Raw genomic sequence first — 20,617 nt, 5'->3', positions numbered from 1 at the left:
GACTCAAATACACAATTCCTGCTTACCATGTGAATGCATTGCCAGTTACACTATCCAGACTTCCAGCTATTCCTTCACTTCCAGACATTTAATTTTAGATATAACCATCCATAGTTACTTATGGTATCAACTGAAAATGGCTTCTCATCCTGGTCCATAACATGGATCATACATATAAAAACATCTCAAACCCTGATGTTATTAATATCTCAGGTTAAGAACTGAAGGGGTTAATTAAACAAATCCAAATGATCACTGTAATGAATTGGGCTATTTTTCAGCTACTATTAATAATTAAATTCTAATTTAGTACTAGAGGTAACCATGGGTAGTATATCTAAAATTAAATATAACTGTTAAGTGAGAGTTGCAGGTTTGAGATTTTATTAATAACACCAAGCCTGATGATAATAGCTAAAGTTATTGGAAATGTTTATTTATCATTAAATATTTTTCATTTTTGTTGGAATTTTTGGTTTTTTGTTTCTTATATATATAATATGATAAGTTTAAACATCTAGAATAATCTGATTATGTTTTGTGATATTTGCAAAAAATAAAAAATATTTAATACATACTCTGTCAAAAAAAAATCAGTGATTCATCCCAAAGAAGACATCCATTATAATTATTATAATTAAATGTTACGTGTATAAGAAACTAGAGAAAGAAATGATTAGAATTTCAGAGCAAAATGACTAATTTATTTCACAAGAGTAGCATCACAAAACAGTGCAACTTACTTATGTACACTAATACATGGCAAAGCATTAAACTGAACAAAGTTCTTATGTTGTCCAGTGATGGATTTTGCCATATAGTCTATAACTGTTGTTCAAGTTCATCAACTTTCTGAGATGGTTGTAGCCTGACATGCTCAAATGGGGATAGGTATGTTAATCTGACTGGCCAAGGAAGGGTTTCAACTTCATAAAAGCACTTTTGAGAAATGCAAGCTGTGATCAAATGGCAAGTAATATATCAGTATGACCAGCTGACTTCTCAAACTAACAATGTTCACTTCCTCAACATACTCAGTTATTTATAGGAATATCAAAAATTTGTTGTAATATTCTTCAAGTAAAGCAACAGACAATTCATTCATACTTTTTATAATAATGATGTAATAGCTCTTAAATAGTAATAGGATGCTTAATTCCAATTCATGCATTGAAGTCATGCATCTTATGACTACTTAATTCATATCATCAGCTACTTACATACAACCATTTGGAATGTTCTCAATTTATCTAAGTACATCACTTTTTGGCAAACAGTATATTAATATATAGTATTAATATTATATTTTGTATTCTTAATTTTTTTTACTAATTCTTTTAAATTAATAATTTTGCAAATAAATTTAAGTTTAATGATAATTATTTCATTAAATTTTATATTAAACTGTTTAGAAGAAAATTTTAATAACTAAATAATAATAATATTTTCAATTTGTTTTTCCTCACAACTAGGTGTATTAATGAACACAAGGCATTCTTACGGATGAGGGGCCTTTGCCCAAAACGCGTATTGGCCTATAGAAGATTCAGAAATAATGATGATGTAAGAATGCCTTGTGTCCATTAATACACCTAGTCGTGAGGAAAAAACAAATAAAAGAAGACAAGGTCTCGGAATACATAATATTTTCAATTATTTTTATGCTTTTAATAAAATACAATCATTATGTTTGTCTAGGCTTCTAGAAGGTATATATATTATAAAATTTGGTAAAATTAACAAAAGGTTATAAAGTTAATCAAAATAAATAAATGAATAAATAACTACTAATTTCATAAAGCCAACTTTTATTAACTAAAAGAAATGTTTCAATCAAGATCTAATTATCTTCAGCTTGGAATCTTAATATTTAACAGTTCAGAATAACATAAACAGGTATCCCTTGATTAACAGTTAATTAATCCCTCAATCCTACCTCGTATATCAAAATTACATTAATCAAAACATGATATCTATGTTAAGTAGAGATAGCTGGGAAAGTCATGTATATTAAAACTTCTGCCGCATGTATAAAGGAATTGCCACAATTAATTTTGCACATTAATTAAATCCCATGTTAAGCAAGGGATACCTGTATAGAATATATAAAACAGAACATTCAAAAATAATGTTCTGAACAGTTACAATTTTTGAATTTGAAACAAATGTAATAGAACACATGAAATTAAATAAAATAAATTCATTCATTTATTCATTTATTTACAAGATGGTGCCAAGATTTATAAACTTTTATGTTAATCACAATTTTTCTTTTTGAAAGACACTATTTTTTTTCTATTATGTTAAAAATTGTTGTCTTACTTCCTTAACAATTTAAAATACAATTAATAATGCCTACTTTTCAACCAATAATAAATTATAACACAAGTCAAAACAGTAACCAATCAAACTTAAAAATTAGTTCATTCAACTTAGTAATTAATATCTAAAAAATTAAAGAAGAGTAATGTTAAGGAATAATCAGAAATTTAATAAATGTTCATTATTTTAAAATATTGAAAAATCATTGCCATATTAACTTAATACCAACCCTTCAACAAAAACATTTATTGCACCAGGACGAAAGTAAAGAATTCTTTCCAAAGAAAGTGAAAATTTTATACCACGAACATCAGAAATATATAAGTTCGTTGTTGATGTATCATGTGTAACACACACAAAAACCTGATCTTCAGATGCATCAGCAATATAAAAATCCTGTAAATAAAATATTTGAAATGAAATTAAGATGTATAAATATTTTAATAAAGCATGCTATCATTAATCATACAGTCATTAATACAAATCACTAGGGAAACAGTAATTCATTTTATCAAAAATTTATATCAATGATTTTCAGGGTCAAGGTCATATAATTTAGGGAGTTAGTAATTTTGATTCCTATTAATAGGGAATTGAAATCTCTAAATTATAATATTTTGAATTAAATTACTAAATAAAGTTAAATAAAATTCAATTTATTTACAAAAAACAAATTAATGTTCTAAATGATTTTCAAATCAAACAAAATGAAGAGAAGACAGTATTTGCCCTTGAAGTGTGGAGTGGTATATACAAGTGGTTTAATAAAACAAAACTATAAGAAATCTGTGATTTTTTCTGTTGATTGTTTGAAATAGTAGTATATATTTTGGAATCAAAAGAGTAGAAAAAGGAGCTAAATTTGGCATAAAGTAGACAATCCTAGCATCATGTATTCACTCCCCAATATGCAAACTAGCACATATTTGGATGGGTCCACATCCATTTAAAGGAATGGGCACCCTTAAACTTTAACACTTATTTTCTGAGTACAGTAAAATCATCTGCTAAAACCAGACATTTGAATTGCTCTAAAATTAGAGATTGAACCTGTCTTTGCTTACTAGAAGAAGAAAATCTATTCTATTAAAAATGAAACATTCTACAGAACCATTTTTTATTGTTCATGTCAAAAAGTGTAAAAAGCAACCATTATTGAAAAGAAGGTTATTTCTTCAGGATTTGAAGGTTTTTTACAGTTTGGTTTAACAAATTCTGGTAAAATTTTTGTTTGCTTTATTGCTTGAAAATTAATGTTGTGACAATGGCAGTCAATGGCATAATTTGCTTTAATGTGAGAATCTGCTTTATTGATGTTCATTTTAAAGTGAGTTGACTGTATTAAAACTATCATCATTATCTAAGTTTACTACCAATTTATTTTACAATGTTTTTCAAAATAAAAATGTACATTTTAAAATGCATTTAATAACATAAAATTTTTATTGCTGTATTATAAATAGTAATTATAAGTGAAAACAATATAATAATAATAAACATTTAATTTTGTTCCATCTTTCTCATGAAAACCTCTTGCTAAGTATAAACAAATTGAATACTTAATTTCCATTATCACTGTTATCTACAAATTCTTAAATAAGAATACTATTTGATTTAATTTTTTGTCTTTAAAAGAAACAAATAGGTTGATTTTATTTGTATACTAGATAGAATTAGAAACGCAAATTGAATGAAGTAAGCTCTTCTATAAATGTCCATCCTAAAAAAATGTATTAATTTTAAGAGATTAATGTTAAGGATGTAAGAATCAAATAAAATTTTAGGATATTCACAAATTTGCTAGATAAACAGTTACGTTTATTATCAGCAAGAAATCAAATTTTAAAAAATTTTGTTCTTTCCTACTACAAAAATTGTTTTGCTTCATCAAAAATACATATGATTGTAAAAATTGGTAATGCTTACAACAATCTTGACAAATTGTTGGTCAAATGGTGTATTAATTTTTTGACTGATTAATATTAATTGTGCAATTAAACAAAATTTTTGTGTTTAAAATATAAAGAATATTTCATCAAGGTTTCTTCCAAAAAACTACTTCAACATGGACTTTCTCTAAATGGAAATAGCCATAACAATATGATAGTAGTTGATACCAATGAAACAACACATGGGGCTGCATGTTCACTGGCATTTTGAACATAACCATTGCAATTTAAAATTAAACAAAAATTTACTTTCAGCATTAATATTGAATACAACAGAGAAAAAATGTATTTGCACAATGAAGAGCTATATGAAAGAAATGTCATATGACACAAGTGACACACATCAGTTATGTGACATCATAGTAATGGCAGTAGACAGAGGAATAGTGTAATAGGTTTCTTTTATCACTAAGGAAAAGTCTACAATTTGAAGAAAAAACTTTTTCAATCTGAAGAACCTTATAAAAAATATAGGAAAAGTAAAGTAATATTTTAATTATAATGCCAGAAGAGCATGATCAAACTCAGATTTGAGTACACAGAAATCTTTCCCCATAATCAATAAATCATCATATAAAATTTGGTTTTGATTGTAAGTGTAGTTTTTAAGTTATTATTCTTCAAAGTTTTCAGTAGACCAACTGGCAAGGAAATCCATTTGCTTTGCTCAAAAAATTAAATCAAATAAACAAACAGGTTGAAATCATTTGTATATTAATTTTATCAACCAACTAACACAATAATAATAATTCACAAAATAATATTTTAGAATCTATATTAAAAATTATATTAGATATATCTTAAATTAATATTAATTCATACCTTTCTTTCAAGATGACTTGGAAACAAACTATTTTGAAAAGGTTGTCTATTATAAGAGACCCATAACTGCAGAGTTCCATTTAAATTATGAGATCCAAATAGATGCTATTCATTAAAAATATCAGATTAAAATTAATAAAATTAAATAAAAAATTGTTTATATATATATTATTTATATATTACAGTAGAAGTTCATTAATCTAGCATCTATATGACCAGATCAGAGTAGTGCTGGATTATTGAAAATTCCATATTATAAGAAATTTATATTTTCACAAAATTTTTTAAGTTATATGCAATAACAATTCAGATATTGCACATTTTGTCCCATTGCACCCTGCTGTGTGTTTCTGATTTGTTACATACTCTCTTTAATCAATTTGAAATGATACAGTACATGACTATGCTATGTTAACATTGACTGGAAAACCTCAAAAACATTAATATGTTATTGCAAAACATCAACATTCATAATGATTCATGTGTATATAACATTTATTTTTCAGATGTACTGTATACATGATTCTCAAAAGCTACATATGCTCCAAATATGAGAATTCTATTTTTAGGTATTTCATTTTTCCTATTCATTCCTATTTTTGCCAATGCAAAGAAAGATACTGTTCTTGCATTGGCCTGTGGGAAATACATCAATCATGCATGTTACTGAACACAAAATAAATGTGCTAGCTCTAACATGTGCAAACAAATTCTAATTTGCAAAATACTAACACCATGCATTATAATTGGACAATTCAAAACTATTAAATATGTTACAGATGATGTCAGATTACAGGACATTCTGGATTACTGGCCAGATTAACAAACTTCAACTATACTTGTATATTTAACAAAGCATAAAAAGAAAAAAATAAACATTAACAACTTTATTAATCAGAATTGTGTAAATTGCATAGTTATATGTATGTATTTTTATTTGAATAAATTATTTAAAATATAGTTTTTGATAATTTCAAGTAAATCTATTCTGCATCATATATTTATAAAATTACTATAATTTCCATATAACCTCAAGTTATTTGTGTTTTAAAGTTAATTTGAAAGCAAGTATAGACTATATGATCTAGTTATTTTTTCAGGTTATATGCAACAAATTATGAATAATATAATTAGTTTAAATATAACTTATCAATAAATATTAATAGAAAACATATCATCATTATTAATCATTTGCTTATTGTCAGAGTTTTTCAAACTGTTTAATCTTTTAATATGAAAAAAAATCTATGTATTGAGAATAATGTTCATAACAAACTAAAGTTTATTTTTTGTATACTTATATCATATTTGGAAACATCAATAAACAAATCTGTTGAATAGTGCAAAAATAGTAAAATTAGAAATATAACATTTGTTTAAAAATTGAAGATAAAAACATAAGAATAAATTAGTAGTAAATTTTCCCATCAAGAATGATGTTTAGTTAATGACACTAAATGAAATAATTATTAAGGACAATATTTTATTGAAGAAGTTTAGTATATATCATAAAATTTCTAATGGATGTATCATTTTTATCATCATTACATGTAATTTTTATTTTCATAAAAAAATTTATTGAAAGAACACAATGAAATTTTTAAGAAGTTCTCTTGATTAGTTCTATTAATGGTATCTAAAATTCTTTACAGTTCTTTCAAGCTAGCAACATAACAAAGAAAACCAACAATACTTTTTTGGACATCCACTAGACATGATAATCACTTATTAAAAGCAAAGAAAACAATAACTTATTAACATTAAGTTAAAATAGGCATTTAACCAAACCATACAGATTCCATATTGCTGCAACAATGTAGACAACATGTGCTGGTAGACACTTGCAATCACCAATGTTTCATTCAATAATTACTCAAATTTTAATGCATAAAATAAACCTTGTAATAATACAAAATTTTTAACATCTTGTTTATCATCACAGTCAAAATAAAGGACAAGATAAGACAAATAGCCACATAACAAAATGTAAAAGTTTTTATAAACATTACAAATGTATTTAAAGCTTACATTATTATGTATAGATAATTCCATCTATGATTTCCTGACCAATTATGACATTATTCCCTAACCTATTAAGGTCTCTGCATTTACCCTTTCAGTTATGTAATATTTGGCCAAGTCTATTTAAGCCTATTTTGTGCAATTATATAAATTTTTTATTAAAAAACACCTTATTCACTTACAAAGAACAAAAAACTTTCTGTAAATTGATTGCATAATTAGCTATATCATTTCTATGTCATATAAAAAAATTTCATGATTTTATTTAAATTCATTCGTAAATTTTATTTAAATAAGAAAAAGACTATTATCGTAAAATAGAATTTTCTTAAAGCAAAGAGGTGAGTAATTCAAAATAATTGAAACAAAATAAATTGTGTATTCTGTCAGAGGGCAAAATTGCTTATTGTGTGATATTTTTGGTCTAGTACGGACCCATTCAAGGTCATTATGTTTCTACCCCTTTCCCCCTGAAACTTATAATGAGAGTTTTGGTGGGAAAGAGAGTCGTTGTCGATAGTGTTTTTTGAAAAACTGACTAACTCTATGGTGATATTTTAGTATACTTCCAAAATTCTGTGGACCACCTACAGATGAAAATTTGCAGTTAGAGAGAAGACATATCACAGAGCACAATCCATCAAAATTGGCAGGATTATTATCTCCTCTTACTGTATACAGCCAATAGTGCAGAATACAATAAATAAAAATACATGAATTGCACGAGGTCTGCTATGCAATCCAAAATGTCTTGTACACAATATTGTTAAGCCAACTGACAGTTCTTTGCCTACCCCACAGCATCAACTGACTGCAAAGGTTCAGGTCAAAAAAAAAAAAATTGGGAGAGTTATGTATAGGACACAATTGCAATCATTTAAGGTATGAATCCATCTTTGTGTTATTAGAGGAAGGATAAGATGTAAACAAATAAAGTCTTGGTGGTTATCATGAGTCAATATCCATAGGTTCAGGTGGCAGTGCACTTGAAGTATTCCTGTCAAGGTTGACACACTGTTTTCTTACACCCAATATATAATCTGCATCATTTGGCATTAGTCATTTTGGGATTTTCTAATTCCTTTTAAATTTTTCTTTCCAACAATATACATTTCTGTTCATATTTCCTTTGCAATTTCTTTGACATTATGAAAATTTTCAACTCACACACTTATTGGCTGATAACTTTATAAATTCTATTTTATCAGTAATTATTGCTAAATAATATTGTATATCATGTCATTCTGTATAAATCAACACTAATTTCAATGTCCTAACTCTTTGCAATCCAAACTTATACACTGCCCAAAAACCATGCAATGTTGCCATTTTCAGCATTCATGTGCAACCACAAACCCACCTCACAGTTGCAAACCTCCACTACCCACTAAAATTTTAATCATTAGATTACCATTTATATAGTTTACGTCATGTAAGTGTGACAAATCTTTCATCTTTTGGTCACTCCAGTTTTTGTAGACTTCACTATACTGAACTGAATTTAGATGTATTCAGATCCAAAAGGAGCAAGAGCAACAGATGAATTCAGTGGTACTTGCAGATTCCCTGGCTTTTCCTGCTAAAATTCTTATTTCCTGATTTTTCAGGTCTGTATGAACCCTGTATTTATGAAAAATATATATATTAAGGCAATTAATGTAAAATACAAATTATTGTACAATGTGATTGGAACTTTGAGCTGACCAGACCAACTTTGTTACTTTGTTCTTCTCAAACAAAGTCTTCTATGTCTTACAGTATAGCATGGGGCACTATCTCGCTAAACACAGACAGGTCTGTTCCAGCAAGTACTGCCATATTGTGTGCACCATAGAATTATCCTAAATGTCTAAGTACAGACCAGTTATCATAGTTCCAGGTACAACAAACAGTGATCCAAATCCCATTCACCTGAAACAGCCCAAACCATTACAGACTTGCCACCAAACTTAATAGTGAAAAAATACAGTGTTGTAGTTAATATTCTCCTGATGATCACATGTCCAAACATGTCTATCAGATAAAAACATAATATAGAGTGATTCATCACTCCATAAGATCTTCTGAACCTCTAAAGTTCATGAATAGTGAGAATATAACATCAATATAAACATTTTTGGGCATAAGATAAAATAATGTTTGGCTTAGATGCAGCTAGCCTGCTCTTGAAACTTGGAGAGAAATTCTTTGTACATTACAATTTTCTTAAAATTATATATGTTCTACAGCAATTTTCAGACCAGCCAAGAGTCCTGTTGCAAACAATGTGCTTGATTTCCAAAGGTTTCTTCAGGTTTGATCAGTAAATTTGTGAGGTGTTTCAGTGCATGATTTTATTATAGTCATATCAACATTCTTCCATTTTAAAACTGCATTACCTACTGTTGACTTTTGAATTGTTTTGTAAGTAAAGATTGCTAATGTGACATCCAACTACTGTTCCAAGTTCAAACTCTAAGTCCTTTTCTATTTGACACAGTCACTCAAAATAGTAAAATGCACAAATGTATCTTTAGCAGGCCAAGTCATACACTTGTCTTGCTAGAGGATTAATCAAGATACTTAAAACTGTACAATAAGAGAGCTGTCATATGCATAATTGTCAACCAATATGTAGCAGTTAGGTGTCCAGACACTTTTGTCAACACACTGTATTATTCTGGAATGGCTTTAAAAGTATCTACATAATTGAATATGTCTATTTGTTGTAGTAAATAACTAGTAAATATCAAAAACATACTTTAAGCAACACAAAAAGTTTATTTAGAAAATAAAGTATTTGTACTGTATATATACCTGTTTTCTTGTTGCAAAAAGATATTTATCATGAATTTCAAAATCTTCAATGTTTCTTATTACAACTGATGTATTTGCTTCATTTTTAAAAAAATCTGTGGAACGTAGAACTGTTGAAGTATGTCCAGGTTCTTGACGTTCTATATATAATGTATTTGGAGGATCAATTCCATCTTTTCCCCTAAAAAATAAATTGAATAATATTAATTGCAATTTTATGTTTAAACTATATAATTTTTAAAAAAAATATTTATAAAGTTTGTAATTTTAAAAATATTCATTAACTTTTCAATGTTGACTCAGGATGATATTTCTTCATATTATGAAGTTTAGAGTATTTACAAAAATTTTTTACATTTTTGAGTCTATCTTTTAATCCTTTACACTACTCCAGAAGTAACAGTTACTATGGTTATTTTGAAGAATAAACTTCTTTTACAAAGGTAAAATATATAAAAAATTCACAAATTCATAAAGGATTAAAAGATAGACTCAAAAATGTAAAAATTTTTTGTAAATAGTCTAAACTTCATAGTATTCATTAACTTATTTGCCCTTGTAAAGGGTTGATGACCCTTATTTTAATTTTATTATATATAAATTGCATATAATAGCTTACAGAGAAAAATCAAGGTGCTGCTAGATACTTCTGATCAAGGTCAACAAGAATGTTCAGATGATATTTTACCAAAAAAAGAAAAGCCCTCATTTCAGGATGTTTAGCAGTAAAGAAGAAAATTAAGGTGTGAAAATTTTGATTGCAATTGTTAAATAATTATTGATTATTAATTATTTATTGTTTTAATAAATATATTTCTCTTAAAGTAACAAAAAATAATAATATACTTTTTTTTAACTTTTGGAACATGTTTTGTACTTGTCCTTTGTTTCATATAGCATTTTTTCAGAACCTAAGTACTACCCTTTATAGGGAGATATCTGTATTTAACATTTAAGAATTTACATCTTAAAACAAAAGCTGCGTTTCTTTATGCAGTGAGAGTGTAGCGAAAATGATGTCACGAGCAGCTATCGCTGCATCATAGTTTAGAAACGCTTTCCACTCAAGCTAAACATGGATGCCGTAATCTAACCTTTAATTTCATTGTTACAGCCGAAAGTAGTGCTTTAGTTAAATAACTATATTTAAATAAAGAGATATAAAGAATTGAGCATTTCTCTTTCCAAAAATGTGAACAAAGTAAAGAGATAGGAGATATATAATTATATTTAAAATATAGTATTTTCTTATTCTTTAGATAACTTTCAGAGTCATTTTATAAAATTTAATCCTTCTTAATGTTTCCATAATATTTTTATCAACAGTCACTTTGACTTTTTTTATTTTTGCAGCATAATATCGTATTATACAAGTGTCCATTTTGCTTTATACGTGTAGCAGACGTAAAGCCGCTTTATCTTTGCTTGCAGCGATCTCTTGCGGCAAACATTTAGAAACGTTTTGCTACATTGTAGCGTTGCATTTAGAAATGGGTTTCAGAGTGTTTGCTGTAAAGCATTTCTTGAGCACTGCATAAAGAAATGTGGCCAAATCTGATAGGCAATGTCATTTGAATGTTCTTTGATGATAAAATTATTTATTCAGAATATAACAACATTACTGTTCAACAATTAAATAAGACTAAAATTAATGAAAAATCTGGTTTTATTGACTAACATTAAAAGGACTTGCAAAAACAATTTTTAAAAATATTTATAACTTGAAAATTTAATTATAATCATTATTATTAACATGCATGTTTTGAAACATACTAACTCTGACAACATTAAATGACACAACAATATTTGTATGAATTCTTTTGTACTAAATCCTATTATCATATATAGTAGAGCATTAATTATTCAAAATAATCTAGATGAAACAATTTTGGATAACTGATTTGTTCAGATAACTGATCACATTTGTAAGGAAAGAATAAAAAGATAATATTTTTAATTTATTTAAGGTATTTAATTTATTTAATTTTAATTCTAGTACACTTGTAAAAGATGAAAAAAAAATTGCCTAATTTATCTACAAGCAACTGGTCTTTCATTACAATCTACAATATACTGATGAAACTTTGAATACAATGTGGACATATAATACTTTTTATGTGGATATTATATTAAATAAAATACAATATCCACATAAAAAGTATTTATTTCAGTTTTTTAAAAGAAGTCACTTATTCTTCTTTGTTTTGCATAGTATTTTTTTATTTCTGTTAAATCTCTGACTTGCTTGATCGTTATGAGAATTCAAAAATCTGCTTTATGTTGTATTTCTAACCATGTCCATGCTGTTTCCAATGCCTGACTCATTAATCATGCTTTTCTATATGTACTGTAATAAATTAAACCTAATACTAGTTTTGATAATGACACAGCTCAATAGTGAGTCTACAGAAGATCACTGACAATTATTATGGCATTGTCACAATGACAGGCTGCAACTTTCAATCATATTTTAAATTAAAAATATATCTTATGGTCTCAATCTCAAATTAGCAGTTGTGTGCTGTCCATAGAAGCTGTGGAAGCACCACTTCCCTTGTATTTTCTAAAATATAAATACATATTGTGTGATTATTTTCATATTTTAATGTACATGTGAAAAAAATGATAAGATTGCTATTGTATATTTGAATATAAATGCGTATATACATATTTCTAATGAAAGCACTGTATTGTTGAATACGATACAGCTTTCATGGTGAAAATATCCGAATGGTGTAAAGCAGCCAGATTACACGCATTTACACGTGTTTTACAGAGCACCAACCTCTAGTGGTTTAGCTGGTGGATGCTACACACCAAAATATCATATAACACTTCCAATGATTCCATCCATTAGCCACTCGTAGGGAGCTATTTGACTAAGTGGATTGTTTCAAGATTTAAAAAGTGAAGAAGATTTTATGTTATTTTTATGCATGTTTCTTTACAAAGCTATATTTAATTATAATTTTCTTTTTTAATTATAATTATATTGACAGATTTTCAGACATAAAATCTTTAGAATTTTTATCACTTTTAGATATTAATAATTTTAAATATTATGAAAAACAATTTTCTGAAGCCAGTTTTAATTCTTTAAGTAAATTCTATGGAGAATTTTTTGATTTATCTAAATTACATAGTGAATTGCAATATTTATATTCATGTCCAGACTATTGGCAAGTCACTCTTAGACATAAAAAATATTATAATTAATGACAATCTGAACAAAGATGTATTAAAAGAATTATATAATTTAATATCATTAATTTTTACGGTACCATCTACGAGTGCATCTGTTGAATGTAGTTTTTCAACCACGAAGTGAATTGATACATTTGCAAGGAACACTCAGTCAGAGGAAAGATTATCGCCACTAGCATTACTTTCAATAGAAAAAGAGCTTTTAAATACTTTGGGAATCAATGACGAGTGATTTTTATGATAAAGTAATTAATGACTTTGTGAAAAAAATTGCTGAATAGAGTTAGTTTACAAAAAATAATAAAAACAAGTTTTTATATCTTAGTTTCATGTCAATTATCTATTTTAGAATTAAAATAAATAAACCATTTATTTTTGTCATTTCCAGTATTTGTTTAAAATTTTTTTTCGGAAACAAAGCTTCCTTATCATGAAATGTCACAGCTCTCCACTGTAAATTAGTAGTGTCTTGCCCCCTGTACTTCATACCTTTCCTGATAACAACAGAGTAATGCTGGTCATCTATCTAACCATGTTCTGGAGAAATTTTTTAAATTAAAATCATGTAACTTCTGGTCTAAACTGGAAGTTCATATATAGTTAATTAGAGCCTCTTTTGCAAATCTGGTCTTGCCTTTCATCTATCTAACATCATTCTCAAAATTAGGAAAGAACAGACAGAAAGATGAACAACAGTCAAAATTTATAAATCTACAATTTTTTTTAAATTGCAGCCCAAAGACTTTGTAATTTCTGGAATCAGTACACTCTGAAGTTAATTTTGGTTAATCAATTTTTTGAATAATTAGTTTAAGGTAATTAACATTCTACTGTATATTTTGAAAAATAAAAACAATTGAATGCAATGATTTTTTGTAATTTTCCCTCATAACAATTTTAAAAATCCTAATAATTTCCAACAGATATGAAATGGTAATAAATAGCCTGGAGAAAAAAACAAAAAAGTTTATTTGTTTCTGAAACCAGACTACATATACTATACATTGTCATAGTCTTAACTTTTTACATTAGCATTATACATAGCATAAATAGTGTACTATGTATGCTATGTATAATCTAATGTTAGTAGTTATGATATTAACAATAAGGTGAGAAAGAGTATATACGTAGTTAATATATTGTTATTATTTCCTATGAATTCAAAGTTATGATACAGCATAGATAATAAATCAAAAATTAAACAGAAAACTTTAATCTGAAACTGGAATAGCTTCAAATTGTATAATTCAGACTAATAATTGAAACATAACAAGAGCAGAGAGATATAAAATCCCTGTTGTAATCTTTGTTTCAAGTGCTATGGAAAAATTTATTCTTAACAGAACTAACTAAACAGTGCACTGTATACAAAAGAAAAGTATTCCAGTAGGAAGAGTGAATGTTCACAAATATGATATCACATAACATTGACAAGTCAAGGTATAAAATTAACTTGTCTGGCTGTTACTACCTGTTGCATCTGTCTGGCAGTTACAGAGTTTACTTAAATATTTTAAAGTAATTCTGGTCTGATAACAACTGCCAGATAAGTCAACATTTTCCCCACTTCTTTGGATAAGTGATAGAATCAGGGCAATTTAAAAGGATAACAAATGAAGAGTGCCAATGTCAAAGTAGTGCCTGTGGAAGAAAAGATATCAGGTCATAAGCATTCCAAAAAAATAGACTATTTTGGCAGCCCAAATAACAGATTCTTACAATTGGATTCATTGTGAACTTTATGAACTAAAAGTACTTTTAATCAATGTAACTTTACATTCATAATACATTTCTGTTATTAAACCGTTCATCATAGTCACTCTCCACTCAGATCCATTTGATGCACCTTTTTACAAAGATGCATCAGAAAGACAATAGCATATCATGCTAGCAAACAAACCACATATTTTGCCTTTCATATCAGTTAAACTGTTTAAAATTAATTAATTAACTGACTAAAACTGTTAAAAATATTTTATAATGTCTGACACTTATAATTTAATTTATATATCAATCAAAACTGCAAAGAAAAATTGCTCTTACCAACTAAATGATTTCACATGTGATTCAAGTACATTCCATGTAGCACCAAAATCTTCAGATAAGTATAACTATGAAAAAAATTAAATAATGAAACAACTTTAAAAAATTTATGTATATAAATGAATTGCTGTTGATCTCCAACATAATTGACAATACACAAAATAGTCTATTTTGAAATGATTTCTACTTGGATGCTGGACTAAATTAGTCTGAAAAATGTTTCTGAAAGAATAAATACCTTGGCTACATTAATTTTAGCAGTTACTTTCAAGAAATTTTAATTTTACTATAAGTTACTGGAACAAAATTTTAAAATGAATTTTTCTAATATAATAAATATGAAAATACTTTATACATTATTACCCTTTTCAAAGAATCACTCTTGTCCATTGCAAGAATAATTTCACTGTTTGTTGGATGAAGAGCAAGAATCTCTGGTTTAAATCCCAACTGTACTCTTTGAAATGTACGACCAAAATCACGAGTAGTAAAAATACATTTGTGAATAACATCAGTAAATACAAACTAAAAAGACAATGTTAATTATTAAAATATTTTTTAAATTGCATTTTATATAAAGAAGTAAAATCATATAACTATAATCAATCATTACAATTGTATTTTAATAATAAAGTAAATATTTAAGCAATTTGTTTGTTTCAAAAAGTCTGCAGAATGAAAAGTTGAAGTGGTTTTGCAAACATTCTTATTTTATTTCTTTATTTCTTATTAGCTCAAATAATTTTGTTAAAATTGGTTCATTCAGAATCTCTATTGAGAATACTGATAATAGCTTTTAATAATTATTAACTGCTTTATTTGATATATTTTAACATCATTACAATTACCAAATGATCGCCTAAATAATCAGGCTATAACCCCACTAATTTTAATAATTAGTACAAAGTAATTTGCTATTAGAGGTAGACGCTAGGTGCCATATCTTAACTAAATTAATAATTATAATTTTAATAATTTATTAAATAATTTAAAATTTATAATTATTAATTTAGTTAAAAGATGGCACCTAGCATCTACTTCTAATAGCAAATTACTTTGTATTAATTATTAAAATTAGCAGAGTTATAGCCCAGTTATTTAGGTGATTGTTTGGTGATATACATATCAGGTTTCAGGATGTCTTTTATCATTAAAATTAATGAAACAATCATAAGAAGTTATATTTTACCATGTGTGAATCCATTGTACTGATATAAACTTCGTTTTGAAAAAAATTTACTTTAAAAATCAGCCACAACAGCAAAATTTGGTACTCTGTTCCTTTAATTTGCATATTATGTACATTTTCTAACAAATTTCAGATATAAAAGGAATCAAAAGGTTCTTCACAATTCTTTGACAGATGAACAGTCACAGTACTCGCTTTGCTATACAAAGAGTCTCATTTATCAAGGCAATGTTCACAACCTTGTTTAGTGAATATGGTTTTTACAGTATGGAGATGGAAAACACATATCTCTGACGTAATCAATTCTACATTCCATGTTTTGTTAATCACAACTGTAATTGAAAGAAAGCTATTGCACTTTATTTTATAAACTTATGAAATTTGTTAGAAAACATAAAAAATACACACATTAAGAGACCAGTAGAGCTTAGTGGCTGACTTTTGAAGTAAAATTTTACCTGAAAATCAAACCTGTAAACTCAGAATGGTATGTTAAATCTTAATTATGATCACCCTGCATGTAATAGAAAATAATTTTAATATTGTATGCTATATAAAATACAATGTTTTAAAAAATATAAAATAAATTTAATTTAAAATATAAAATAATGTTAGTGACATATGCCAATAATTCTTAAATTTTCCATGATCCATTTTACAACACAGGAACACTGTTATATTTAACAGCATTCATGTATGTATGTATGTATGTATGTATGTACGTATGTATGTACGTATGTATGTAGACACACTGTACTTTTCTAATATCTTTATATAGTACTTCAAATTATATTTAAACCATTGTCTAGAGTTAATGTAATTTTAAAATCTAAAGAAGTGTTACATTAAAATGACTATTACAATTCATTCATCAAACATTTACTATATTACCAAACAATCTGCTGGATTTTTTATTATGGTATATTCATTCTAATTAATAATCTGAAACAAAGTAATTTGGCCAGAGATAGGCAGTTAAGCTGCTGTATCTCTGATGAATTTAATAATTATAAATACAGTAATACCTTGATTTTCATTGACTTCAGTTATCGTTGGTTTCAGTTTTTGTCAATTTTTTTTTGTGAAAAATCTGTCTTGGTTTTTGTTGATTGCCTCGGATTTTGTTGGTGTGCTTAAGTGACCTCGCTGCTAATTTTGCAAAAACAAAGAGCGACCCATGTGTTTTCTGGCTCAGTGTGGCGTTATTTCTCATTGTGTGAGCATTACCCCACGATGGCTTATGACTAGCAATGGTTCCATTCCCCGAACACTGGGAGTTTGGTCGTGGGTTTGCGCTTCGCCAGGATGGGCTGGCCACGTGGAGTTTTCCAGGTTTTCTCCATGTCGGTAATGCCTGAATAGGAACCAGTTACCCTTAAAATGACCTCCCAGAAGGCATTATTCTCCACAATGACTATCAAAAATGCATATAACTACTATTACATGACAATTACGTCACACTTTACCCCACAGGGTGTTATAGGCTAGAAGCTCGCATCCAACTAGCTTCCACAAAACAAGATATTACCCCACGTGTCTAGCCAAACAATTCCATTACTTTTATCTTTATGCTAATTAGTCTTTTATATTAATTTCTTATTGCTTTACTATTTAATGCTATATTAATTCTTTATAAAATGTGCTTTTGGTAGTATTTTGGAGTGTCTATAACAAATTAATTGGATTTACATTAATTCATATGAAAATAATTGCCTCGGTTTTCTTCGGTTTTGGATTTCACTGATTGTTTTCAGACAGATTATCAACAAAAACCAAGGTATCACTGTAAATAAATTCTTTACTACATTTTGGTCCTGTGTACATTCCAGCATAGATGCCATAAAGCCACAGATCTTGATAAGTTTTTCTGATACTTGAAAATCCTTATAGAACAGCTTGTTATATTGTTTTTCTATATTTTTTTGTTTCCTTAAATACCTTTTTTCTGGTTATAATTTTTATTGTTGTAGAGTATTTTTGTTATTCCATTCAGGTACTTTATACTATACTATACATAAATCATATAAATAAATATAGTTTTCATTCCAACTTACAAACTGAACTTTTTTTGAAAATGATTTATACAGTAAGTTGAGAATGGTGCCTTTAAACTGAGAATTCTGTCAAGCCCATATTAATGTTTCCTCAATTTACATCTGTTGTGTTTAGTGAGTTTAGCTTAAATAATGTAAAATCCACATCTTATATAAATCTCCAGCAAGCAGAATCTGTTGTACAAATTCTGCTTGCTGGAGATTTCCAGCTGTAATCTTGAAATATAACATATATTAAATAATGTGATGGTATATATGGTGAAGGCAGTTTCAGTTTATTTGTTGTTATCTGCAGGTACTTTATACACCTTAATTTTATTTTCTATTTTAATGGATTCATATATCATTCTGTAAAGTGCAGTATATGATGGGATTTATTAAAGTTATAAAATATTTATTAAAGTTAAGCAAATCTAATATTTGACAAAAACTTACATGATTATTTAATACAGGGCTAATATAAAACATATTTATGATAGAATCTTTCGTAGGAGAAATCTTCATTGAATCTTTCTGTTTCTCAACAAAAGTTGCTCCATAATCATATGATACAAAAACTTGTGATGTACTACTTTCATTTTGTTGTCGATCATATGCTAAACATATAATAACATCACTTCCTTTACCTGCCCAGTGAACAAGTAACTGGCTATGATTATCATTTAATAATGACTGTAAAAGAAATAAATTCATATGAATATTAATTTATAATTTAAAAATTTAAAGATGTCTAAATATACACTATCTAACTTACACTTAACTAAAAAAATGTAGAAATATTTAATTCAAAAGACAGTTTGATAAAATTTAAGTGAATTTTTAGAATTAGAAAAAAAATTGATATTAATAGCCATAACATTAAAAACAAATGAATTTATACCATAATCTAAATTTGTATTAAAATTCTATAAAAAAAAATACAATCAAAAATAAAAGAAGTGTTAAATCTTAAGCCATTATATTTTAATTGTAAAATATTTGCAAATTTTCATCATCAATAGATTATTACAAATTATTTTTTTATTTTATTACATTATCATCAAAACAAAATACAATTTTTTGAATATCAGTAACTACATATTTTACCCTTCAATAACAAATTTCATACAATAAAAAATTTTTCAAAAAACTTTCATTATAGTTTTTTGGCTGAAAATTTCAATGATTTAGTGGTGAATGTGCTAAAATGTTTGTTGTTTCTACTTCACCAGATTGTCTGGTTTAATCTTACTTTTAGCATGGATGTTTATGATTGTCAGAATTTTAGATTGTGGCTGCCAGCACCAGAGATCCAGAACACTTTCTAACGAGGAGTTGCCTGACAATGGAAAGAAAAAAAAAGCACATAAAAGTTCATTAGTTTTTCCCGAGTGTTGCCCGAAGATGTAGATGACAGATCTGACCTTATTTAATAAAGTTTTTGTTACTGTTCATGTGTGACTGTTTATTGTCAGTATTTAAAGATCAGTGGGATAGAATAACAAAGTGGTAACTCAAACGTGATCCGATTAATGAACTGCCTGGACTTTCGACTGAATTGGATATTGAACAACTCTGTGCCTAAGAAGGAACCTTTTAACAGGACATGCAGGTATGATCAGTTTCTGAACCATAAATTCAATAAGAGGACTAGGAGTATGTGACTCGAGCTAAGCCTAATCCAAGACTATCCCATGCTTTTCTTGTAGCCACATAGTTAGGCACCTGGAATGGCAGAACAGAACGAGTTGGAAATCGGACATATACAAGCAAAAAATGCCTATCTTCACTAAAACCAACATCAAATTATTTTTTGTGCAGCTAGATGTAATCTGATTAATGGCAAAAGCCACAAGTGAGAACACTAAGTACAACTATTTAATCAATTCCCTGGGTGCGGAGATTCTATCTAATGTCAGTGATTTAGTATTTGACTGTCTAGCTGAGGCCAGTGTTCTAAACTCAAAGATCAACTCCTCGAAATATTCCAGAACTCCGTTGCTAAAGAGGCTAAAATTCTGCTAGCAGATCTGGCATTAGGGGATCAGAAACCCAGCATTCTACCCGTAAAATGAGGGAGTTTTCAGAGGGCAAAATTACCAAAGAATTTCTTAGAAACTTAGAAAAGACTAGAAACTTTACAAATTTGAAACATTTGTAAAGTTTGAAATGAAACTTTTCTAAAAATTGCTGAAGGAATTGAAATACCAGATAAAGTTTTCTCAATTTTAAGTTTG

General features: G+C 27.6%; 1 protein-coding gene across 1 annotated transcript in view; it reads right to left on the bottom strand.

Annotated features, from left to right (window-relative positions):
- The window catches only part of LOC136977662 (sortilin-related receptor-like), a 155,282-nt gene that overhangs the window by 120,843 nt on the left and 13,822 nt on the right, over positions 1–20,617 (bottom strand). Inside the window, exons 2-7 of the mRNA XM_067273194.1 lie at positions 18,837–19,073; positions 15,522–15,683; positions 15,159–15,226; positions 9,912–10,092; positions 5,094–5,198; positions 2,552–2,718 (exon numbers count right to left, since the gene is read on the bottom strand). Of these exons, the coding sequence (XP_067129295.1) occupies positions 2,552–2,718; positions 5,094–5,198; positions 9,912–10,092; positions 15,159–15,226; positions 15,522–15,683; positions 18,837–19,073 (920 nt within the window). The remainder of the gene's footprint in view (positions 1–2,551; positions 2,719–5,093; positions 5,199–9,911; positions 10,093–15,158; positions 15,227–15,521; positions 15,684–18,836; positions 19,074–20,617) is intronic.

Source organism: Centruroides vittatus, unplaced genomic scaffold (assembly GCF_030686945.1).
Source record: "Centruroides vittatus isolate TY-2023 unplaced genomic scaffold, ASM3068694v2 contig_466, whole genome shotgun sequence".
NCBI lineage: Eukaryota > Metazoa > Arthropoda > Arachnida > Scorpiones > Buthidae > Centruroides > Centruroides vittatus.
This window is presented reverse-complemented; position numbering and strand designations above follow the sequence as displayed.